This window comes from Biomphalaria glabrata, chromosome 11, assembly GCF_947242115.1.
Source record: "Biomphalaria glabrata chromosome 11, xgBioGlab47.1, whole genome shotgun sequence".
Lineage (NCBI taxonomy): Eukaryota > Metazoa > Mollusca > Gastropoda > Planorbidae > Biomphalaria > Biomphalaria glabrata.
The window spans coordinates 30,564,102-30,592,100 of NC_074721.1; the positions used below are offsets into that span (position 1 = coordinate 30,564,102).

Genomic DNA, 27,999 nt, shown 5'->3' on the forward strand with positions numbered 1-27,999 from the left:
ACTTCACACTAAAACACTGCTAAACATTCATTAACCTATACAAAATGTCAATACAAGCAAAGATCAAGTATTCGTTCGACTGGTTTAATTGTATAACATTATTTACAAAACTAAGGTTGAAAACAAACATAATATATGTTTATAACAATTTCAATGTTCAACATTATTTGGCCAAAATTCTACATCAATAGAACTTAACTAGTAAAGTCAATGTTATGTCTTGCTTATATTTCTACAAAACACCAAAAAATTATCAATCATTTCCTCATCTATAGCCTTTTCTCTATTGTTTTTTTTAAAAAAAAAGCATTTCTAAGACAAAAACATCAATTCATATTTCTTGAGTAAATTTAGAAATACCATAAATCAATTTTTTTCTACATGGTAAAAGAGAAGTGAGCTGTATTATATATTGATACCTTGATCTATATAGCAGTAACTGAACAGTACAGTACAAAAACTAATAACACAGGTAACAGTGCTGAGTAATGGAGATCAATGTGTTGCATGTGTAGCAGTGTATTTACATTCAACTTTTATTCTATCAGTGTATATACTTTGACTCATGTATATTAGTTATATATGTAATTTGACTTGTTTAAAGGAACTGATTTCCTTGAATTCATTAGACTGCTTAAGCTTGAGGAATTATCTCCTGTACTCTTTCTTCCAACTGTTTTTTCAAGTCTCTGGAAGAAAAACAAAATTCTTTCGTTATTTCATTTACACTTTAAAATATAATTTGAAAATTAAATATAAATTCATGATTTAACTCATGAGCTGATGATTCGCCAGAGTGAAGAAGTGTTACAAATACATAGCAAAAGTGAACTGTATTTTATTTAGGGACAGGCATATAAGCAAGGCATTAAAAAAAAAAAAATCCTAAGGATCCCAGTTGAATGCTTGACTATCAAAAGCAGGATCAACCATGGAACAAGACAAATCAGTAAACTACCGGTACCTCACTCTCAAGTCAATGTTAGCCAGCGGCAAAAAAGCTGGTTAGAAGAAATGTTGAATGCACTTAAAAGTTTGTCATATCTGATAACTATCACAGACAAGTTCATTGGTACAGCAGCAAAACTTGCACGAGAAGGACATGAGACACTTTATCTGCACTGTTTTAAACACTAAGTCCTTTTTTTTAACACTCTATTTTTATATGTTTTAAAACAAAGAATTTAAACAAAATATTTTTACAGATTTTTCATTGATTCCAGAAAAAAAAAGGAATTACTGTCCACTCTTCTATTTTGTTGTTTTAATGTTATACAAATTGCATCACTCAATGAAACAAATTGAAATGGTAACTACTTCTTTGGGCAAGAATGACTATGAAAAACTAAATGAAAATGCCTGTAACTATTGAACACAATCACAAGCTGTTACCTGAAGACAGTCTCCTCAACCTGGTTATCAGTTGCCTCTGCAACTAACTTACTTATAGATTTAGTCAGAGCTTCTGTGCTATCTGCTGACACTGTAAAACAAAAAGTACTCTTATTAAGTTTTTTTTTTACTTAAATAAAAAAAAAATTGCTAATTACATGTAAAATCTTTCTGTATATTTAAATTAATATTTTTTCCTTGTGAACTTCCCACACTTAACTTGGAATTTGCATATGTGAGTTCTTAGTTAACTAGTTGTTTTTTTCACTAATCCTTTTTTCTCCAAGGAATCTCTATTTTCTTCCTAAAAAAAATGCTAAACATATTTATTGTCAAGCAAGTCTGTCCATCACATTTTTAGTACTATGCAAAGGTTTTAGATTTCAATCATGCAACAAAGAAATCCCATCGTCAAATTTTACTCTGAGAGCAAGATTGTGGACAATTTCAAGGAGCAATGATACCTAAGCTCTCTGTTATTTTTATTAACCTATTGGCTTTGAAATTTTCTAAAGCGGTAAAAAAAATAATGTATGCATGAGTCAACAGTTTCATTGGAGAACTAATGAGACTTTACAATTTCTTTTCAGGCTGTGATTCCCTTCACCCTGTTAAATTCACAATCCATTAAAGCCTTACTCCTCACAGAAAAGTAAAATGGGCATAGAAATAGAAACCCTGAGTATCCTAATGGGATTTCAACTGTTCATTTCAATGTGTTAAGAGTACTATCATACCATACTAATCACAACAGTATCACAATAACCTACACCTGTACAATTGAAACAACAAAAAAAAAAATGCTCCTTGTTCACCTTTACAATATACATTTTCATATAAACCCATACAATGAATAATAACCTAGCTATACAGTCTTAATCAAAGTTAATCAGACCACATCAGGACCTTATCATTTTAGCTTGAATAGCTATGCATAGGTATTTGGTCTAGATCTAAAGATAGATGCAACATCTGCAAAAAAGTATGCACCATGAAACAGAAAGCCATTCAATGTGACACCTGCGATGAATGGTACCATGCATCATGTCTCCATATGAATACACCTGTGTATTATGCCTTAGGCAACAAAGATGCATCATGGCACTGTGTACCGTGTGGGTTACCTCAGTTTACATCAGGACTGTTTCATTCCTTTGATGCAGACACTTCTAACCCATACAACATCCTAAACACCATCCCAAACCAAACTCACCAACCACTAGCCAGATCCACTCCTGTTAAATCTAAATCTACTAAAATTAATACAACAGCCTCACTAAACAAACCTACTAAAGAAGTAACACCAAAATACCTTAAAACCTTAGTAATAAATTTTCAAAGCATTAGGAACAAAACAGCAGACTTAGAAATTTTATTAGAATGTGAGAAACCAGACATAATTGCAGGCACAGAAACTTGGCTACATCCTGAAATTTATAATGCAGAAATTTTCAATAGTAATTATGAAATTTTTAGAAAAGATAGGGCTGATAATCATGGAAGAGTTCTTTTAGCAATAAAAAACACTCTTATAGCAGAAGAAATTACCTTACCAAACTCAAAAAATATAGAATCAACATTTTGTAAAATTAATACCACCTCAACACCCCTAATAATAGGCAGCATTTACAGACCACCAAATTCTAGTTTAGAATACATGCAGGAACTATGTAATCAGATTACTACACTTAAAGAGACAAATAAAAATGCAGTTTTTTGGATTATGGGTGATTTCAACCTACCTGATATAAATTGGAAAATACTAACCATAGATAAACACCAAAACCTTAAGGACATAAATGAGCTTTTCATAGAAACTTTACACAACCTAAGTTTAGATCAAATCATTAAAAAGCCAACTAGATTAAACAACACATTAGATCTCTTCTTAACCAACAGACCTGGATTAGTAGTTGATTATGATATTATCCCTGGTCTATCAGACCATGAGATCATAAAAATACACAGTCAGATAAAAGCAGTAGCTAATACAAAACCCAAAAGAAAAATCTTACTCTGGAATAAATGTAACCTAACACAACTACACCAAGCTGCATTAAACTTTCAACAAACATTCTTATTAGAAAAAGACATTAACCAACCAGTCGATGACCTCTGGAATTTCATTAAAAACCATCTTAAAAGCATTATAGAAAATCATATACCAACTAAATACATATCAAACAAAATAAATAAATGCTGGTTTAATAATAGACTGAAGAAGCTTTGTAAACAGAAGGAAAACCTATATAGAAAATTTAAAGAAACTAATGCAGAAAGAGTTTACAAAAAGTATATAAAAATTAAACACTTAACCCAAAAAGTAAGCAGACAGCTGCAGAGTGAATTCATAAACAATGTAATATCTAAAGATAACAACAAAAACCTATGGTCATACATTAAGTCTAAGAAAATGGAATCAACAGGCATAGCGCCATTAAAAGATAAACATAACATAATACATAATGATAATGAAACTAAAGCAAACATCCTAAACAAATACTTTGCATCAGCATTCTCAGCCCCAGGAGACAAAGACATATTACTGAATTTGAACCAAGTAGACAACATAGAAGATATAGTAGTACAAGAAAATGGAATTCAAAAACTATTAGCCAACACCAAACCAAATAAAACTTCTGGACCTGATGGTATTCCAGCTAGATTACTCAAAGAACTAAGTAATGAGCTAGCCCCAGTGTTCAAAATACTCTTTCAGGCTTCACTTAACCAGGGCAGAGTACCAAAGGACTGGAAAGAAGCTAATGTCACCCCCCTATTTAAAAAAGGAGAAAAATCTGACCCAGGAAACTACAGACCAGTATCACTTACCAGCATCACATGTAAAATCCTAGAACACATAATATGTAGCAACATCATAAACCACTTAGACAAACATAATGTCCTCACACCATACCAACATGGCTTTAGGAAATATAGATCATGTGAAACACAACTAATAGGACTAATTGATGATTTTTCAAAAGGTTTAGATAATAGTGAACAAATAGATGCTATCTTACTAGATTTTTCTAAGGCTTTTGACAAAGTTCACCACCATAGTTTGCTTAAAAAATTAAAATATTTCGGCATTAATGGTCCACTGCATCAGTGGATTAAAGATTTTCTGATAGGGAGAGAACAAACTGTAATAATAAATGGCTCTAAATCAACACCGACAACAGTAAACTCAGGTGTACTTCAAGGAACAGTCTTGGGTCCACTACTATTTTTAATTTACATAAATGATTTACCAAATTGCATTACTTCAGGAACAAAAGTCAGATTATTTGCAGATGATTGCATAATATATAGAACAATAAAAACAACACAAGACACAGATATTTTACAAAGAGAATTAGATGAATTACAGAAATGGGAATCAAATTGGAGCATGTCTTTCCACCCAGAAAAATGTCAGTTGTTAAGAGTAACAAAAAAACTAAAACAAATTAATTCCACTTATCTTATTCATGGCAAACCAGTAACACAGACTAAAAACGCAAAATACCTAGGTGTTATAATAAATGAAAAACTGTCATGGAATCCACATATTGATGAAACTACAAAAAAATCAAACAAAGCATTAGGATTTATTAAAAGAAATTTCTGTAAATCAAATAAGAACATAAAACTAAAATGTTATTTAACCTTGGTTAGGCCAATAATAGAATATGCATTCTCCGTTTGGGACCCCTCAACTCAAGAAAACATTAAGAAACTAGAACAGACACAAAATAGAGCAGTGCGATTCATAACAAACGAATATTCACATTTGACTAGAGTAACACCTTTAGTAAAATCACTAAATTTAGAAAGCCTTCAGGACAGAAGGCTCAAAAGTAAAGTAGCAATCATACATAAAACACTGAACCATTATCTTCAAATACAAAAACAAAATTTAATAAAATACTCTGAAAGACACAAAGATAAAGGCACATTCCTCGTCCCATATGCTAGGACAAATTTGTACAAATACTCCTTCTTCCCTAGTGCTATTAGAGCATGGAATGGGTTGCCTGAGCTAGCCAGGAAAACCAGTGACTTGGCAGAATTTAAGTCATTGGTTAATATGCATGACTAAATGCATGACGCGTAGGACGTAATCATCTTCTTTTTTGAAGTAACGTCTGTATTATATAAGATAAGATAAGAATTGACAGGTGGTTCAATTAACTGCATTCAACTGTAGATATGTGTAGATAGACAATTGCTAACAATGTCCTAAAAAAAAATTCTTGGTATACATTTACCTGATTTCAACCAAGTTATAATTGACACAAGGCTGCACAAAAGATATATGTCAGTGTTGATTGTTAAATCTAAGTATTTTTCCAGCTGCTGAAGAAACAACCTAAACAAAAATAATTTAAGATTAAATACAGAAATGCAAAAATTTTTCTTACATTTTTTAAAAAGTATCAATTACTTTTTTCTTTCGCTGAGAAAACCAGACAGATAACAGCTAGTGAACATATGCCAATGTATGGGCATTAAGACTCATAAACAAATGAATGACAAATTGTAATTACAGTTCCATATTGATATGATTAATTACACAAGTCTAAAAGATAAGCTTAAAATTTATCAAAGAAATTATCTAGAATACAAAACTCTTACCTTCTAAGTAAATCTCTCTTTACAATAAAGTTCAGAAAAATGCTTGCCAAAGGTGATAAAGTTTTGCCTTTTAATAATCCTTTTTTCTGGCAATGATTCTTAATTTCTTCAATGGAACACAGCAGAACTGAGTTAAGTGTTCTCTCTGCCAATTGTAATGATTTACCAGGTTTGGTGAGTTCATGAACAATTTCCACTAACACTGGACTCAGTTCTGTCAGGTAGCCAGGCTTGTCCTCCATGACATTCTCACCAACAACTTCTGAATCACCAAGGCCAGAGATGTAGGCATTCAAAAATGATTTTAAGCTCGTAAAAATATTATTTTCAAAAGCTTTGAACACTTCAGAACCACTAGAAAGTTCTGACTTGGGTTTTCTTATTTGTACAAGCTGAAGAAGACAGACTAAGGCCTGGAAGCTTAGTTGAGTGCAGGCAGAATGGCTCTCAAGAACTGTCCGACAAATGTGAATTTGGTTATCCAATATGGCTTCATTGTATATGTTCACCATCACTAAGCCGTAGCATACTTTCAGGGCAAGAACTGTGATATCAGTAGATGCTTCCTGTTTCTCTTTGTTGTCTGACTTTACAAACGGGATCACTGCCAGTGCTGTCCAATTAAGTATGTTCCCAAGAGTAACAATAGGCTCTGTTAAGCTGCTGACAGTGTTGCTGTCATCTACCTTCCCATGTTTGTTGGGCAAACAAATAAAAACAGCCAGCCTGGTGTAGACACCAAATGTTTTGATCCATAAATTTACATCAGACTTCTGAGCTGCTTGGTCCTGGTCATTGTTAAGAAAATTTCTGATCAGCTGCAACACAGGTTCCATGGTGTTGAGGAGTGACTCTAAACCTTTTTTATGCTTCGTTAGCAGCACCACCCTGCATTCAGCAAGCGTGACCATCCTCACTACTATGTTCAGGGCTGATTCAATATTGATGTCATCTTCTTCCACCGCAGTGAAACCTACCCTTTTCTTTTTGGGCTTAGTTATGCCCTTGGGATCCCGCGTTGGCTCCGGGGATGATAGCTTGGAAAGCTTTTTTCCAAGAGAATCTTTGACCAGTTCTATGATGGATTCAGCTCTGCCCCACATAACAAGGGCCTTAACAATGACTGTGATGTCGCTGGCTTCTTTTTGTCTGCATACCTGCTTCAATCTGTTAAACAAATTCTGACCAATAAGAGGCAAGGCTTTTCCAGGGAGGTGTCCTGCTAGTGCAATCAGTGCGGAATCCATCTCAGTTCCCTTAAAAACAATTGGGAAGGGAGAGGGAATAACATAAATCTTGTATTTAAAACAAACCTTTAATACTTACAAGTTATATAAAATATAAAGCCTAAATTACATTGCCTTTTTTAAAGTAGTCAAATATTGAGAAAAATAAATTACACATAAAATGTTTATAAGAACATCATAATAATATTTTTACAAAATATAAAATAAAAGGTATTTGGAAAGCAAATTAAAAAAAAAAAAAAAAAAAAACTAACCTGAGAAACTGCCATTAATTTACGCACTGTGATGCTCAGCTTTTTGAGTAAGCCTTCTTTCATTGGTTTATTATCAGGATGTCCTAGTTTGTCAATAATAGTTGTTAGCATAAAGTAAATGGCTTCAACCATACCGCACATGTTGGTCAGGCTCTCAGAGTTCTCACTGTCATCCTCATTTTGATTTAACTCTTCCTCCGTGTGAGCACTGGACTCTCCCCCATTTCCGCTGTCTTTTTTTCTCTGTTTGCGAGTTCGTTTTAACGGTGCAGCTTTTTTATCCTTCTTAGAATGGCCAACTTCCTGTAAACTGTTTTCAGATTCATTAATGCTGCCATCACTAGCATTGGAGAGATTCGGAGCAATGAGCTCCAATAGGTGTAGCATGTAGCGGCAAAGCATGATGATATATTTGATTGTGTCTTCCAAGCTTAGGAACTTGGGAAGGTATGTAAAGAATTGACGGGCAGCTCCTCGGTTTGTCTTGATCAGGGCAATGCACCTCTTGACTTGCTCAGCTGGGTGCTGTTCAGTGGAAACAAAAGAGTGGTAGATCAAGTTCATAATTCTGTCGCAGACTGGTGCAGTATCAATTTCCAGCCTAGCTAAAATGTGTTCCACTGGGACCACATGGTAGTACTTAATGGCTCGTAGACCTTTGACCTTCAAGAGCACATCAAGCATGGCGATTCTAACCTTTTCTGAGTTATCGTGAACAAAATTACTGAGTTCTGGCAAAACTGTCTTCAGCATGGGTATAGATAAGTGATTGTCACATAGTTGATTCATTACCTGTTGATTGGAAAATAAATAAACTAGACTGTCAAGCATGCACTTTCAAATAATATTCTTCCATCTAAGCTAAGCAATACAAAATAGCAAAGGAAATTTTCACAAAAACATGAATGATTTTTTAAAGTATTTTTTTAAAGTAAGGAGGTGTGGTGGTTGAGTGGTAGAGTGCTAGGCATCTGAACCAGAGGTCCCAGGTTTGAATCCTGGTAAAGTCTTTGATTTTTAAATTTTGGGATCTTTGGGCATCTCTGAGTCCACCCAGCTCTTATGGGTACCTGGGAAAAGTATTCTACAGTTGTTGTGCTAGCCACTTGACACGCTAATTAACCATGAGCCACAGAAACAGATGATCTTTACACCAAATGCCCTATTGCAAGATCTGAAAGGGGAACTTTTTAATGTAATAAAACTTTAATCAGTTCACTTATAAAGATGTTACATCAGAGACTGAAACTTTCAACATAACAGTGTAACATAAATAACAAAGTTATGTTAGGAATATTGTTTTTGCTTATATTTGATTGGTGTGATGCTGGTATTGGACAGTAGTGGACATTTGAATAATTCTGTTTCAGCCAAAAGTGGGGCTGAAAGTATACTATATGTACCAGAAAATCCACTCATGACCACTTCTTGCAGACCTTGACTAACCATTCCATGCCATTTTGTGAAATGGCTGACCAAATCGCATAATGACAGGTCATTTAGCACATTGGCAGGTCAATGTGAAACATTAATGGAGGTTCCACAAAGTGACCGATTTCTGGCTTTTGCTATAACCTTCAGACATGAAGTTCAATAACTAATTCATATAAATAGATTCAATATCAAGCTTAAAACTTATGAACCTTCTAGTTTACAATTCTTGCCCCTTATACATATACATGACTAACCATAGCTTCTTGAATATTCTCAAATGACTGTTATTGCGTAACTTGATTTTTCAGTGCATGGACCAAAGGTTTGGATCTTGCTCCCCATTGAGCTCAGACATACAACATGCTTTACTACATTCAAGAACATTAAAACCTATCTGTTCAAAACTTTTTTTTTAGATTAGTTTGTCATTTTAACTAAGATGTTTATGTCTGTTATGTTATCATAATGCCTAGATTATGTTTGATAAAAGCACTTTATAATTGAATTATTTTTTCCACTATTTTCAGCTACAGCAGGGGTGCCACTTTTTTTCCTCCTGTAAATCCAGAAACTCAACTTTTCAATTTGTATAAACCATGAAGTTGAAATACACAAACTTCACAAGATGATTCTTTATAGAATTAATAGCAAAGGTTTATTTTTCACAGGGTCATATCAGACAGTATCTGTCCTATTGTTAGACACCTTATTTATATAGGTTAGTTATTTTAGTTATTTAGCGACGCACCATAGTAGACGCATATTGAACGGGACTAGTGACGTTTGGGATATGTTGGGTTAGAGACCGGAAAATCAGTTAGCGATAGAACACTCCAGGGTAACGACGTGTTTAGTGACAGAGACTTCTACTGTGGCCTTTTATCAGAATAAATCCATGTACAATTGTTCATCAGTGTTGACTACATCTCTTCACTTGTTAAAAAATAGATGTAATTGTTTTGTCTGACTTGTTGCTCAACTACACGTAATACACCCGAACAATTACACCCAAACGATTGCAGAGTAATTGGTTGACTTCAAGACAGCCTGAACAAGCAACATCACAGTGGCGACCCCGAACCTCGAAGCCGGACCCCTGATGAAGCCGAGCATCGAACCGGACCTCGAAGCAGAACGTTTACTCAGGTGAGGGTCGTGCACTCGAAGATATAAGATTTCATCGGAGTACGGCTGAACACAGCATCATCGCAGAGTGACTTTGTTCTAGATCTACATGTTCTTGATCGCACGTTCAACGAGCCGTTAACTCAGGGTGACCTTCGTCAGGACCGTAATCATCGCAACGTCTGGTCTACTTAACCAGTATATTATCAAAGCCTGATCTTCATATGCTGAATCGACCTACAACCAGAGAAACCGTTCATTCATAACGGGTGAGAGATCGTTAGTGAACCTGTTGGACATATTTTTTCTTCGTCATAGGAGCCACATCGAGTATCAAGTTTTACCTTGTCAGTTTCGAGAAGGACAGTTTGCCCGCTGTCAGAAGTATTGTGAGTACTACAAGTTTGGTAGCTAACTAAATCGCTCTGTCGTCTTACCCTTGGAGAGATTCTTGTAGAGCAGTTTGCTTATTGAACCGGTTGCTTGCCACGTTTATAACGGTCACTGTGTTTAACCTTTGGAAGGTTAGTGAAGTAATATTTAACAGTACTGAACATTGATATATCTAGTATTCGTCGGTCTAGACCATACCTAGACTTGTTAGCAGTGAAGTTGTGGAAACAGCTACATCCACTTAATTTCGTTGAAAACCGTTAATCGTCTAACGGAACGTCGTCGGAGGTGACCTTGGTCTCACCTAGTCTACATTGGACAGTTTGGTCTAGTGAAGCAGAGTACAACAGCAAACTTCGTCGTACTACCAGAGTAGCAGCAGAAGCAGTGAACTATTTTAGAGAACCGTTATTCGTCAGCCCAGATCAAGTCATCGTCAAGAAAGTCGTTATTCGTCAGCCCAGATCAAGTCATCGTCAAGAAAACCGTTATTCGTCAGCCCAGATCAAGTCATCGTCAAGAAATTCGTTATTCGTCAGTCGTCCAGATCAAGTTGCCGTCAAGAGACTGTTATTTGTCAGTAGTCGTCTACACAAGTCAAGTCATCGCCAGAAGAACCGTTAACCTATTCGTCAGTAACTGTGTACACAAAGTCGTCGGAACTACACATACGGTCATCAACAGTCGTCAAAGAAACCGGAACATTTTGCTGTGGCATATCAGGACATCTGTGGCATTACGTGGGATACTGGTAGCACCGGAGAACAGAGTCAGAACTGGAAGAGAGGCAGTGGAATTTGTTGTGATCTAGCATATTCGGGAGTCCGAACAAAGGGATCTTTCTTATCAAAAGCTAAGTGCCATTTTTCTTATTAGTATATGTTTAGATTGCCCTTAGAAATAGATTTTGTCTAAATTTGGTATGTTAGCCTGAGTAAATTCAGGTGGTGCTGAAGCCTTAAACCCGTTCGGGGTAAAGACATAATTTAGATGAAAAGCTATATTATACGTTTAGAGTTGTAATTTGTTTTGTTTGTGTAAACGTCATATCCGTTGTTGCCTGGTTACTTCGTGACGTCATCATTGTGTGCCATATTGTCATATCCCAACCCATAGCGATAGTCTCATTTTAATTATTTCATTTGTTTATATTATTTTAAATTATTTATTTTTATTAATTTAATTAGATCTGTATTTTTTTTTCACTTAATGATAGAAAGTGCGGGTAGGATTCTTTCATTGTGAATCAGACTAAAATAATTTTTAGTTTGAGCGGTTAAAATCAAATATGATTTTGCCATGAGAATAATGCCGAAACTGGCTATGTAGTCAAACACTATCGTCTGGCTAAATTTAGATCTGCAAATTGTTGTACATCTCTTTGGTACAATTAAATCATCTAGACTCTAATTTGAAATATTATTAATTGGAAGATGAATGAAGGTAGTACATTCTAGATATATATATCTTGTTGAAGATATATTTGACACTGTATACACATATTTGTTTCGTATGGTTAAATAGAACCATAATCTACTCTAGATCTAGACTCTAGACAGTCTTTGAATTTACTCTAAACACTTCACTGTGACTTCAGTCATACCAGATTTTAAAATTGATCATAGTTATTCATACTAGATCTAAAAGTCATAGTGCTCTTGATAACTATAGATCTAAATAGTATTATTATACATACTATAATATACTAGATTTAAATTTGTGTGTAATACTGGACCTAATATACAGATTTGAATATAACCATAATAACTCAGACTAGATTTATACATTTACTAAATCTATAGATAGAGACATAACATTTAAAAATTTGTATAAAAGTGTGGAAAAACCTAAATATAAAATAAGTTTAAAGTATAGCCATAACCAATATAGGCTAAGTAAAAATATATATAAAATATAAAATACAATGGCTACATCATCATATGTGGACCTTAAGGAGGTTAAGGAAACAGCTATGCAGGATGGAAAGGCCATGGAGTTAAAAGGAAAGGACTTAGCAGCTTATGTACAGCAAGTTGTGAAGGAGGAAACGGAACGTCAAAGACAAGAGATAGAAAGACAAGAAGAACGTCAAAGACAAGAGATAGAGAGACAAGATAGGATCAGAAAGGAAGAATATGAGAAGCAAAAAGAGGACCGAGAACATGAAGCTAAAATGGAGAAGATGAGATTGGATGCAGCACAAGCCAGAGCCCAAACTGAACAAGGAAATAACACAAATAACTCAAATAATTATACCAGTCAAAGAGACAACCCTAATTCACAAACATGGCTAAAGAGAAAAATACAAAGTTTTGATGAACAGAAGGATGACATTGGTGATTTCCTGAAAAGATATGAGGCAAAAATGTCTACATTTAATATGCCTGAAGAAGAATGGTCTGAAATACTGATAGACTTTGTTCATGGTCAAGCTCTAACAATATGCCAAAATCATGACCATCATATTGATGATAGCTATCAGGCTTTAAAAAGAGAATTATTGAATGCCTATGGTCATAATGCTACAACTTTTAGAAAGAAATATTTTGACAATATACCATCATTAGGAATAGAACCCCAAACTACCATTAATATGGAAAAGGATTTTTTCAATAAGTGGGTAAAATTAGAAAAAGTGAATAACTCTTATGAGGGATTAAAAAATTTTATTTTAGTGGACAACTTTGTAAATAAATGTGATCCTCAATTACAATCTTTTATTAGAGAAAGAAACCCAAAAACTATAGATGAAATAACAGAAATAATGAGAGTATACAAAAATGCATATCCAAATAAACCATTTTCTGATAGGGATAAGAGCAAAGTAGATTTAATAGGATACACCAAAGAAAATGTTGATAGAAGTAGAAATAGAAACAGATCAAGTAGTGGAAATAGAAAATATAGTGAAATAACCTGTTTTAAATGTCAAGGAAAAGGTCATATAGCAGCTAACTGTAGAAGAGGGAATAGTAGGTCTGGAAGTAGAAATAGATACAATGAACAAAATAACAGTAGCTATAGGAGTAGAGATAGGAATGACAGGGGAAATTATAGAAATAGGAGTTACAGTAGGGAATACAAAAATAAAGGTACAGATAGGATATATTTCATGGAAGGAAATAGGAACAATTTTGCAGTGTACCCAGGGTTTGTAGATAGAATTCCAGTGGAATTAATCAGGGATTCAGGTTGTAACACTTTGGCAGTAAAAACTAAATTTGTCAAACCTCATTGGTATAAAGGGTTTACTAGGAAAGTAGAATTAGCAGATGGCACTGTAAGGGAATTTAAAGCTATAAGGGTGTACATTGAAACTCCATTTTTCACTGGTTATTGTGATGGCATTGCAATACCAGAAATGAGATATGATATGTTAGTAGGAAACATAAAAGGAGTTAAAGAATGTTCAAGAAAAGAATTAGAAGACTGGCAAAACAAATACAAAAACATAAGACAAAATCATGAAAACATAGAAACACAAAATATAACAAGTATGGTAATAACAAGATCAATGGATAAACAAGATGAGAAACAGGAAAATACAATAAATGTAATTAGTAATGATAAAGAAAAAGAAACCAGTAATGTAATACAAATAGAAAATACAGATGTTAAGGAAAAAGAGATAGAAAATGAAACACAAAATAGTCTTGAAACACAAATATCTCAAAGTGAAAAAGAAACAACACCCACATTTGCATTAGAACAAATGAATGATAATATTATTGGGAAAATTTATTCAAGAATATCAGATAAAAACAATAATAATCCAATGGAGAAATTTTGTATAGAGAATAAAATATTATTTAGACAAACAAGTAATGATAACAAGAAAATAAAACAACTTGTCTTACCACAGAAATATTGGAAAGATGTTTTAATCATGACACATGATAATAATTTAGCAGCACATAGGGGAGTAAAGAAATGTTATAGGAATTTGTCAAAACAAGTATTTTGGCCCAAAATGAAAGCAACAATCAATAAATACATAAACTCATGTGACATATGTCAAAAGAGATCTAACAAAAGTCTAGTGAATAAAGCACCTATTCAAGAAATGGATGAACCTACAGCACCATTTCAGAAAGTATCTATTGATTTAATAGGTCCTTTAATTCAAACTGAAAATAATAACAAATACATTCTAACAGTAATAGACATGTTTAGTAGATACCCAGAGGCAATCCCATTATCAAATACAAGTGCAGAGAATATCATTAATGCCATAACTCAAAAAGTAATTACAAGACATGGTATACCTAAAATTATATTGAGTGATCAGGGATCTCAGTTTAAGTCAGAACAATTTAAGAAATGGACTAAACAATACAATATACAACACATATACTCTTCGGTTTACCACCCAGAGAGTAACGGGTTATGTGAACGATATGGTGGTTCATTAAAAAGATCACTAACAAAGATAATTCAGAATAATCAGAACAAGTGGGATCATTACATTAACTATGTACTATTTGCTCATAGAAACAACATCCATGAAGCAACACAATTTTCACCATATGAAATAATACATGGAAGAAAACCCAGAGATGAATTAGATGTTTTTAAAGAAAATCTAATAGACAATGAGAATAAATTAAATAATGACAGTGAAACAACAATCACAACAGAATTGAAAGAAATATGGACTCAAGCATATAACAACAACAAGAAGTATAAACAAAGTGCTCATGAGAATCTAAATAAGAAAAGACAATTGAAAACACTAGAAGTAGGAAACAATGTATTAATATTGATAAATGACCTGAAAAATAAAATTGGTAAACAATGGAAAGGTCCATTTAAGGTGATAAAACAAATTAGTGATGTGAATTATCAAATTGAAATAAATGGGAAAATTAAAACATATCACATAAATAATTTGAAACTGTATCATGATAGAGAAGATGAGTTAATACAAAACATTCAGGAGGAAATAGAAAATACATTTTCAGAAAGAGAAGAATGCTTGATGATAATAACAAATGAAAATCATAATGAAAATGATATTAAGGAAATACCTGTAATAGAAACAAAAGAGAATCAAACTTGGCAAAAGATTAATCTTAATAATTTAACTAAGGAAAAGTCAAAAGATATAACTAAAATAATACAGGAATACAAAGAAATTTTTTCCAGTATACCAGGAAAAACTAATATTATTAAACATGACATTAAAGTAACAGATCCAAAACCTATCAAGCTTAAGCCATATAGAATACCGCTACATTTACAAGACAAAGTAAAGAAAGAAATAGACAATTTACTAGAATCAGGTATAATTGAGCCATCAACATCTCCTTATGCTTCACCAATTGTGATAGCCAAAAAGAAGAATGGAGATATAAGGTTATGTATTGATTATAGGAAACTTAACAACATCACAGAATTTGACCCATATCCAATGCCAAATATAGAGGATATTTTACATAAATTAAATGGAGCAAAATTTTTTACTAAATTAGATTTAACTAAAGGTTATTGGCAAATACCTTTAACAGAAAATGCAAAACCTTACACAGCATTTGTAACACCATATGGTATTTTTCAATGGAATTATATGAGTTTTGGATTAGTAAATGCACCTGCCACATTTAATAGAATGATGAACATGATAATTGGAAACAAAGAAAATGTTATTTGCTATTTGGATGACATATGTATTTTTAATAATAGTTGGGAGGAACATTTGGTAGATGTAAAAGAAGTGTTCAAAATAATAAAAGAAAGTGGACTTACAATTCAAGCAGAAAAAGTAGAAATAGGATTGGAGGAAATAATTTTCTTAGGACATAAAGTAAATAACAACATGATTAGCCCTATTGAAGATAACATAAAGAAAGTACTTAATATTGAAATACCTACAACAAAAAGACAAATTAAAAGCATATTGGGAATAGTAAATTATTACAGAAAGTTTATAAAGAACTTAGCAGAAATAGTGAATCCATTAAATGACTTACTTAAAAAAGGAAAACCTCAAAAAGTAGTTTGTAATGAGGAATGTGTGAAAGCTATTGACAGAATTAAAGATGTTTTTAGTCATGAACTAATATTAAGACTACCTGATAAAGACAAAATATTTTACGTCACAACTGATGCATCTGGTAATGCTATTGGTGGTTGTTTAATGCAGAACTATGATAACTTACATCCTATATTATATGTAAGCAGAAAATTGTCAGAGGCAGAGAAAAAATATAGTGTCATTGAAAGAGAAGCCTTAGCTGTAATATGGGTAATTACTAAGCTAGAGAGCTATTTAATAGGAAAGAAATTCATATTATTAACTGATCATAAACCTATTCAGTATATACAGCAAAAGAGCATGAAAAACAGTCGTGTTTATAGATGGTTCTTAGCACTACAGGAGTATAAATTTGAAGTGAAAGCTATTAGTGGATCTGTGAATATTGTAGCTGATCTATTGTCTAGAATGACATTGAAATGAAATAATTTTGTAAATAAACTATGATTATATTGAGTATGTAATATATATTAATATATTGACACCATTTATATGTTATGGAAAAGGGAGATAAGTAAAGTTGATATTAAGCATTTAAAAGTAAGTATGGATATTTTTTTTTTTGTGTGAATCATTTCATATATCATTGACGAAAGTTAGTTCTATGGAAAAGGGTGAGTATAAAAGAAAAATGGACAAAAGCGTATAAAAGGGTGGTAAGAAAAAATGTATTGAATGTGTAAATAAAGTCTATAATTGTTTTTTTGAAATATTGTATTTTATCAGATTACTGCCAGAGAAGAACACTTGTGACGTGTGACGTGCCCATAAGATGCCACATTTTCTTTTATGATGAACTGTGTACTAATGAAGATGATTTTGGAATGTTATGAACTGTTATGAACATTGACATGAATATGAGGAACTGTCAAGATGAAGATGTCAAGATGAAGAGATCAAGATTTTATGTTTGTGGTCTTCCCCTTAAATTGAAAATGCCCTTGTAAGACTTGACAGTAGTGGAAAAATATTGACATATTTTTTTTTCAAGGGGGGGAGGAATCTGTTAGACACCTTATTTATATAGGTTAGTTATTTTAGTTATTTAGCGACGCACCATAGTAGACGCATATTGAACGGGACTAGTGACGTTTGGGATATGTTGGGTTAGAGACCGGAAAATCAGTTAGCGATAGAACACTCCAGGGTAACGACGTGTTTAGTGACAGAGACTTCTACTGTGGCCTTTTATCAGAATAAATCCATGTACAATTGTTCATCAGTGTTGACTACATCTCTTCACTTGTTAAAAAATAGATGTAATTGTTTTGTCTGACTTGTTGCTCAACTACACGTAATACACCCGAACAATTACACCCAAACGATTGCAGAGTAATTGGTTGACTTCAAGACAGCCTGAACAAGCAACATCACACTATACACATGGTTCATACAACTTTTGTGAAAATGAATTCCAGACATTTATCTTATGTTTTAATTTCAAAATTGAATTTGGTCATGATTGGACGTGCTTTCATCCATGACCATAGATCTAGAGCTAATAATGGAAGCCTCTTTGCCCAAATAGATCTAGCCCCCCTAGCATTTTACCGGTTACGGCACCTGACTAAAAAAAGTATGTCCACTTTTTTTAAAATTCTAAACTTTTAAAAATTTCACCTCAAAAAGTAGCAATTTTCCAGAATATTCCAAGTCTGAAATCTGATTTTTGAAATTCCAGACTTTTCCAGACCAGACAGGGTACAAACCCTGTATATACAAATATTTGGTTTGCAGAGTATAATCTATCTTAGAAGTACCATTTTTCTAAAAGGTGTTAGTGTCATTGATTACCTTTAAAACAGCTTCTCGAACAGCAGGTGATGAAATATCATAGATCTGTTCCTGCACTAAAGAAGTCACAAAAAACTGGATGACCTGAGAACATATGTTTTAAAATGGATTAAATACACTGGTCACAGTTTATCTCTTTCAAAAATATTTCAAAATTATTTAAGATTATTTCACAGCAGTTAACTTAGACATTGAGCCATACAGCAACAGGTCTAAACATGATCAACATGTTTCAAAATATTAGTCTTCAGTATCAACAGGTTTAAAAATATGTGTCTTCATAAATCAACAGGTTTAAAAATATGTGTCTTCATAAATCAACAGGTTTAAAAATGTCTTGATAATCAACAAGCCTACAAAGTTAAAGCCAGATGTAACATGCCAATCAATTTAGAGTAATACCATTCCCCACTAACCTGGCTAGGAATAAGTTCCCAAAAAATGCTGAGTACATGTCCAACTCCCTTCACAGTAATCAATCTGACTTCTGGGACAGGATCAGACATCAGGCTCTACAGTTAAGCAAACAAAAACATTCAAGAAGATAACACACAAACAAGCAAATTATGTTTTTTTTATATAAAGTTTTGTTTTTTTATCTCCACATTATGAAAACAAAATATTATACACACATTTTAATAATAAAGGGGGAAAAAAAGCATCATAGAAAGTATGAAATAGCTTACCTGCATCAGATCAAACTGTTTCTGTAACATGCTATCAATTTGTTCATTATGAAGGAATGGGTCATATAAGGGGAACACATCAAACATAAGAGTAGCAGCATTGGCCCTAACGTAGCTATTAGCAACCTGGAAACACATAAATCTTAGATCTTCAAAATAAGGAGAGAGAAAGAATTTTTTTTTAACCATTATTGTTTATAACAGTGATGCCCAACATTTTTTCTTGAGGAAGTATTAATTGCTGACATGCATGTCAGAATGTCATGAGCCAAATAAACTCAAAATATCCAATGGTGCTTAGACTCTATAACTTCATTAGGCTGTGAGAAAAGGTTTCAAGGGGGATGGACAGCAAAATGTAATGAGCTGGATATGGCCTGCGGACCATCATTTGGGCATCACTGATTTATAACCTAATGAAGATCAATGACTATCAGGAAGAATATTTTTATGGGAAACTACATCCCCCCCCCCAAACTAATAAAATAAATGATGAAACACTTCTCAAATTTTATTAACAGATATATCTTGCAGTTCTTCCCTCTCCATGCAGCTGATGTGTCCAAAGGAATGGGAAATAACCAATACAGTTTGGGATCAGTAGCATTGCAGGTGTAGCACTGTATGCTACGTAAGGGTCACTAGCTCATGATGTTTCCTAAGGCTTAAGGATCGACTCCCAAAGACTTTCCCATTTTTCAACTAGAGTGGGTGCACCAAAGAAGGGGAAGGGTTACTTTGTACACAATAGGGCGTCCTGTACATCGTAATTAAATTTCAAAAACAGGGAACAATGCTAAAAAAAAGTTAACCTTAGAGTGTAGCTTGAAAATCCTCAGAAAAAGAGATGGAAGTTTTTCAGAAAAAATGTTAAAAATAATAGGCCAAAACCTAGTTATTATTGCTATATCCCCCATATAAATAGTATATTTTTTAAACTTAAACTATTACATATTTTCTGCCATTCTTTACAGTATGTTTTAATATGATACAAATACATGATACGATAAAACAATGTTTTTCATACAGAATGGACATGGATTATCTAAAAAAAAATTTTTTTTTAAATAATTAGATCATTTACAAAAAAACATTCTAACTAAAATATAAAGAATAGAATAGTAAGTGTTTAACTTATTAGGGTAGATCAATGAACAAAAATTACCATTAGAGATCTCCATAAGATTGGTTCATACAGTTTTGTCAACATAGCATCAACACCTCTTTGTGTCTTTTCTTTATGGATGTAGCTTAAAATCTGTAAATGAAAACAAACAAATCTGTATCTTTCTAATAATAAGTTTTGGGCAGATTTTCAGTTTTTGGTGAAACCATCTGTAAGTGAAAGGGAATGCCATTTTAATGCATGATTTAGTAATGATACATATATAGGTTAGTTCAAGTCACTTAAAAGAGTTAACTATATGAATAAAGACAAACCTTAAACAATGAGTTAAAAACCTGGCTCCGTTGACCTCGAGTTGCATGAACAGCTCGAAACATAATATCCTGGATACAATTCTGCTCAAAGTTCTGATGGGAAAAAAATATTTTTTTTAATAGTCAAACCTTATTTTATTGAGCTTCAAAAGGACATCTAAAGTTTGTTCACAAGGTACGACCATATATATGAAATAGTTAATGGCATTAAAAACAGAAGAGAGTTCAATATAGGTAGGTGAACTCAAGACGCTCACTTTAGCAATTTAACCAGCAATCCAGTATACCTTAGTTTTAGAAGTTGTAGAGATGAGAAAAGACTTACTTCTCTAATATCTCCTGAACATTTCTGCCAAGCTTTGAAATAAATTTCTCCATACTGAGTATGCCATGCTCTGAGATAATACAATGGAGAAAAATATTATTACAATTCCTCTATTCAGATTGCAAATTTAGCAGCTCAAAAACATGGGTGTAAAAACCTGGACACAGATCTCGAAAACGTTTTTACGATTTTACTAGAAATTTGACAGTTCATGTATATCTTTGGGCTACAAAAACTCGTTTGTCAGTTATAATTTTTCGAAGAAAAAAAAATTAATTTAAATTTAACTAGAGGACTAGACAATCTTTATCTTGAATAGGCTACATCTTTGGTATTCCACACATATTCTTTAAAGAGTTTAATAAATTAAAAGACATTCAGGAACTTTTTGCGCACAGTCTTCTAAGTCTAGATCTATAGGCCTATCATAAGAATTTTATATAATCTTGACTCTGAGTAAATTTATATTTATACATTAAGTGTCATGTGATCAAGGTCCTATCCATTTTCATGTTTGGTAAGTTCAGCTCATTTTGGAATGTATTGACATCTGCTTTTGACATATACAGAACCAGAAGTAAACATGGACATGTAACTAGTCATTACATCAGACTACATTGTCTTTAAAAGTTACAGGTGCTCTTCTAGGAAGAAAATGATTACATCATACAGGGCAGCAAGGGATGACAAAGACTTAAGTTACAGATCCTTGTGTTCACAATCTTATGAAATAACCTAGCCATCTACATTTACTAGTAAAAAAAAAATGAAAGACTCACTTTGGTACACTTAACAAGTGGTTCCTGATACTTAAATGTATCTTGTTCATTAAATTAACATCAAGAGTGAACAGGTAGGATAAAAAATTGACTCCCTATTTGAAACAAAACATTTTAGGTAAAGGAACAGACAAAAAAAGTTTTAAAAAAATAATAGCACAAGATAAATTCATATATTTTGCTAGAATGGTACAAAAATTTTGATGAAAAGACTGGTCTTACATATTATATTAACTAACTATTCCTTCTCTTGAAATTTAAATAAAAGATTTATTAATACCAAAGTATATTTCTAACTACTCACATGTTTATAAATATTAAAGGAGTGAAAGAAGAAGAAAACAAAAGGATAATATTTGTGAAATAGGAAATATTAAAATAGCTTTTCATTTTTTTCTCCTCACATAAACATTTTGACATAAAAATTAATTTTTCATCTTCCAACTCAGGATTTTCCTTTTCAACAGTTTTATGTAATTAACATGTAACTAAAATGAACCTTCATGTGAACAAAGTGAATGTTCATGTAATGGGTCTAAGAGAATTTTATCTATAGGTACTGAATTCAATTCAATGACTAAGAAAGAAAAAAAAAAGAAGAATACTTACAGCTGGAGTAGTAACATACTGATGATGGTAGGTACATTGTAGCAACAATGGGCACAAGGCTCCAGCACTCTCGCTATTTAGGTCAATGGCAGATAACACATTCTGTACAGCCTTCACACGATTCACATCAGCTTGCTGTGCAATTTAACATAAAGTTAGGCTTTGGTAAAAGTAAACTAATTTTTTAAAAATTATCTAATTATGGTTCTTTTTAATCAGCTGCCAAGTTTTTAAGCATTACAGTTTACACATTTATTAGCTAAAAATCAAGATTCTGTACATAAACAATTCATAAAAAAACTTTAATTTCAAATCTTTTATTTCCCCAAATTTTTTATCTAAGAATCAGTTTGCAAAATGTGGAATGTGTAGCCGAATGGCATAAACCGCTTGGCTACCTAACCTAGTAAGGGGGCTCAGTTTGAAATCCAGAAAAGAGTTTAGTTGTGTTTTCTGAACGTCTATAAAGGCAGATCAGAAACTCTCTAACAGATACCCTCATCTGCCAAAGGTCGGCATAGCGCTACTGACTAAAAGTAATACATTTATACACTTTTGTCTATATTACACTTTTGATATTCAAGATAGTTTACATCTATATCAACTAGTAACAAAACACTGGATGCTGAAACAAAGAAATATGGTGCAAGACAGTTTCTGAAATGAAGGCTATGAGGAACAAAAAAAGTGACTAAGGTAAGACAACAGACAAAATGCACAGAGAGCAAAGCTACGGTTTCCAAAGTTTAAATGGATTCAAATGAAAGGAGCCAACCCCCAAAAAGTCACTGGAAAAAGTGTGGTTGCAGCCCTTCACTTTTACGAGTCTTTCACAAGGTTAAATATTGCTTAAAATTAGCATTTTGCATATACTTATCCTAAATCCTAATGCTAGGTACTCGTTAGACACCTAGAGATATTAAATTATCATTCCCACCCTCACCTTTAGTTTGGCTGATATGCTTTAGCAGAGACCTACTATGTTCCATCAATCATAATTTATCTTCATTTTTATTTACCTTGTACGAATATGTTAGTTTCATGTAAAAACTGCAGTGGTCTTCTGGATTAAGTTTAAATATTGCACATTTCATTAAAAAAAAAGATTTTTCTTACTTACTGTTGACTTTGGTTGTATACTTTTGGTCAACAAATAAAAGATTGTGTTTCCCATTAACTCTTCACGTCCTGCAATGGTATTTATCCACCAACTTTCAAATAACTGAGAGATATGGTCTTTCAAATCTTTCTGGTCAATGGTCAATGTTGGAAAGATCCCTGAAAGTAACAATAATAATGTTACTTTGGCTGTAGCACTCATAAAAAATGAGCAAGATGATTAGGTTTGATAAATTTCTAACCCTGGGTCTACTTAGTAACATGTAATACAACACTAATCCTACATCTTTAGAATTGAAGGCAGTGCCCTTTTCATTAGAATTATTTGCCTTGAAACTGAAAAACTTACCATGTATCAGTATAGCAGTCTCAGTTAAAGACTGAGGCACCATTATGATGGCTTGGTCATTTTTATCTCCATGTGCTGCCAGCATTGAATTTATGGTGGCATTAGCCAATGCAATGATGCTGTGTAGCAGTTCACAAATCTCATTAACATGCTGGAGAAAAAAATTGTTGTGATTATTAGCATCCCAAGGATGCCATGGCATGTATTAAGTTGCAACAATTATAAGCAAAAAAAAAAAAAAAAAAGATTTGGACAGCAATGGTAATGGGAATGTATGATGTGTGACAATCATGAGAAATGGTGGATGTGAGGTATCCAAGATAGCCATGAGAGAGTGGGTGAGCAAGATGGACATGTGATCTTGTGGATATCTTGTAGTTGACTTAGTTTGGATGGTCTGTGGTAGTCAAAATGGTTAAGGGGCATAGTGTAGTGTATCAGCTTATCAGTGGACAAGATAGGTGCGTGGCAGTCAAGCTGACATAGTTATTTCATTTGAACAAGGGCTACATAGATTCACATCTTTAGGCTTCCGAAAGCCCAAGCTAGTAAGCTTTGCGATATGGTGGACATGCTGTAGCACATCTAGAAAAAATTTATAAAAAGACAACTGTTTTTGTGATCACCACAGCTCAACCTGGAGTCGTGGTGGCTGAGCGGTAGAGCACTTGGCTTCAGAACCGGGGGCCGGGGTTTGAATCCTGGTGAGACTAGGATTTTTAATCTTGAGATCTTCGGGCGCCTCTGAATCCACCCAGCTCAAATGGGTACCTGACATTAGTTGGGGAAAAGTAAAGGCGGTTGGTCATTGTGCTGGCCATATGACACCCTTGTTGACCTTAGGCCACGAAACAGATGACCTTTACATCATCTGCCCTATAGACCACAAGGTCTGAAGAGGAAATTTTGTTTACCTAACATTACAGCTCAACCCAGTAGACAAATGGACACAGGAATAGATAAATCTACATTATTTATTCCATTTTTCTAAACAATGGCCAACATTTATAAATATTATTAGCTAAACTGTTGACCCACTATATCTCATTTTATTAAAACTAAACTAATAAACTATTTCTTTCTTTAGTCATGATTAATGTTCATTTTGCTGGCAAGTAAATATTGTGCTGTCTACAGCTGTTTCTCCGTGGATTAAATTTTAACAAAAGTTAAACAAGGTAAAAATATCCTTGGTGGAAACTACATCCACCCTCCCCCAGCAACTTGCATCTAGAACAGCTGCCCTGAGCAAACCTTGGATAGAATCTGGTGCTTTTTTCTACACATAAAATTTTTTCTGAATCCTCAGAAATATGGTAAAACAATCATATGATATAATTAACCAATGAGCTGCCTGTCTAATAGGTAGCAGGAAATTACATCTTTTGTTATTACTTACATCAGCATAGTAGGTCTCACTGTCACTGCCCATAAGTGTTGACATACAAATCCGAAGAGAGCCATCCCAAAGATCCTCCAGCTGACGTTTATTCAATTCTACTAATGTGTCTGTAAGTGTTTCCTCATGGGAAAGCTTTAGTAAAAGAACAGGTAATACACAAAAGTAAACTATAATACACATAATTCCAACGGACCTATTACTAAAATAAACATACACTTAGAGTAAACATTTATGGAAAAAAACACATAATATATAAAAATTGTTGTGATCTAACTACTGAAGTCAATGCAGAAAACAACAAATAGAGCAGTGTTTCCCAACTTTTTCCTTAAAAGAACACTTTGCACATTCTGATTACTTAGCAAAACACTTAATTCACGGGTGGCCTACTAGTTAACTATTCCAGTAGTTCGTAGAATTCCTATTTAGGCCTTACGGAACACCAGGGTTCCACGGAACACAGATGGGGAAACACTGAAATAGAGCAAGAGGCTGGATTGGGCATTCAATGTGAAGAACAAGAAAAGATATTGCAAAGCAGGCTCTGGACTTAAACCACTAGATGCCAGCCCCCCTCCCCCTGGTTTTTGTTTCATGAACAAATAGTAGATATATGTGATACTATTAAGTACAAGAGTGAACAGTACAGTTTATAGTTTTATAGATATATATATATCTATCTTCTTTGTATCTTTAAACGCAAACAGAGTAATCATGCCATCTAATGATCTATACTGCATCCATGTCTAGAGAAAGTCTTAAGAAGAAAAGCAGTGCCTTAACGCACACCTTTTGTATGCAAAAGCCTAGAATGACTAGATGTATTAATATTAAAAATATCTGATATATATATATATCTAATATCCACTTTACCAAATAATTAAATAGTATTATCTAAAATAAGATCTATCTATAGATTCTTATAAATTCTACTGTGAATATACAAATTGCAAAAGAAAAAAAAACATTTCAATGATCATGAGAAATTCATAATTTTTTTTTATTCATTCAACTCAAAGAATGTTTCTGTTTTTAAAAAATTGGTCAGGACTTTTGCAGAAGAAGCACATGTTCTTAGTTGCTGTGTTTTTCGCTGGCAACATGACGTTCTACATTAGTACTTCCCTTGTTTGCAACAGACATGTACAAATCAAAAACTACACTTTTAGCTTCATTTTTCAGTACGCCAATCACCTTAATGGGGGCATAGTGCTGAATGGTTAAGCGCTTGGCTTACAAATCTGGGGTCCTGGGATAAAATCTCTGTGAAGACTAAGATTTTGAATTTTAGGATTTTTGGGTGCCACCCAACTTCAAAGGATACCTGACTTTTGTTGGGCTAAAGTAAATAGTAAAGGTGGTTGGTCATTGTGTTGGCCACATGTCACCCAACTTGTTAGCCATTGGCCAAAGAAACAGATGACCTTAACATCATCTGCCCCATAGATCGCAAGGTCTGAAAGGGAACTTATAAACTTTTTACATGGTCACCTCAACACAAACAGTTCAATGTCTTTATTTGATCTGAGAATTTCCATCTACTCTTTATATTACTACTAGCATTGGCCGACATCTTGAATACAAATTCTAATTATTAAACACAAACACTTGACAATAGTGATCAATAATGCTATGTATTAAGCCATTTAGAATCACTATTACATGCATTTATCATTTCACTATCATAGAAGTTATAAAAACAAAGGGAACACATGTAGTAAACATGTTTTGTGATGAAGAGTTACAGTACATCTTTTTATATTTCTATGTGAGTGTTTCTTATAGTCGGCATCGTCCAGTGGGAGGTTTGGACTAGGAAGTAAATTATCTTCAACTCTGAAGGAACATCCAAAACATACAAACAAACAAATAGATATCTACTAGAATAGAAGAACAGAATCTATTTTCATCATTCTAGAGTCTAGAAACTATTCTAGACCTAGTGTTGTCTAGACCTCTAGCTAGAACTAATAACTAATCTAATCTAGATCTTTTTATATTTATAATATATTTTACATTTTAGTATTATAAGTATATATATATATATATATTATAATATATATAGTAATAATATTTATATTGGTACCATAATATTTTATAGATCTATCTAGATTCTAGATATATATACTAAATATTATTAATATTAATATACATATAACATTATTTTATATATAGACTCTATAATATAATATAATCAATATAGATCTAGAATTTTTCTAGATCTATATCACTATGTATATCACTGATCTCATTACTTATACTCATACTAATGTAATAAAATGTAATAGTAGACTAGAAATAGATCTAAATGATAAATTGATAACTCTTACTCTTAGATAGATCTACAACCTATCTATATTATAGTATATATAATCTAGATCTAGATACAATTTAGTAATTATTAAAGACTAAAATATTAGTCTAGTAGTCTAGTTATATTTTATATTAATAGTCAATATTATTAAATACTTAAATACCTATTCTATAGACATAGATCTATATTATATATTTCTATATATATTCTATATATATTCTATACGACTATAGGTCTAACTCACACATTCACACATGTGACAATACACTAATGTAATAATTTATAATGATTCACACTCAGTCTGTGTCACACTTTCTGTCAGAGTCACTGTGAGTGACTGTGACTGCCTCCACTGCCAGTACCTGTTTGATTAATTTTACAAAACCCGTCGACGTCGAGTTTTTGTTCTGAACACTAGCTAACAATTCTTCTCTTTTAGTTGCAGCCATAGATCTAGATCTAGAGTAGATGATATTGATAATAATCTAGATCTTTAATATTATATGAATATAGATCAATAATAGTTATAATAGTAATAGATCTAGAATCTGTATTGGCATTATGTATTGAAGACCTTTCTTGTAATGTTTATAAGTTTATGTTTACATTTAGAATTTTAAAGTATAAGATCCTTTGCGCGCATTTTTTACATCTACTTCCGAGTTCCGGTTAATGCTACCAGT

At 33.0% G+C, this 27,999-nt stretch overlaps 1 protein-coding gene across 1 annotated transcript; it reads right to left on the minus strand.

Annotated features, from left to right (window-relative positions):
- Nucleotides 1-68: 68 nt before the first annotated feature.
- LOC106065670 (condensin-2 complex subunit G2-like) lies at nucleotides 69-27,999 on the minus strand. The gene is made up of 17 exons (XM_013224552.2): nucleotides 27,679-27,999; nucleotides 25,000-25,134; nucleotides 23,601-23,751; nucleotides 23,253-23,410; nucleotides 22,133-22,267; nucleotides 21,524-21,618; nucleotides 20,745-20,814; nucleotides 20,420-20,512; nucleotides 20,145-20,237; nucleotides 18,980-19,105; nucleotides 18,710-18,805; nucleotides 18,294-18,377; nucleotides 7,514-8,305; nucleotides 6,013-7,268; nucleotides 5,646-5,746; nucleotides 1,393-1,483; nucleotides 69-689 (listed from the first exon to the last, which is right to left on the minus strand). Exons 1-17 carry the CDS (start codon nucleotides 27,763-27,765, stop codon nucleotides 635-637), a joined length of 3,618 nt encoding a protein of 1,205 aa, XP_013080006.2. The 5' UTR covers nucleotides 27,766-27,999; the 3' UTR covers nucleotides 69-634.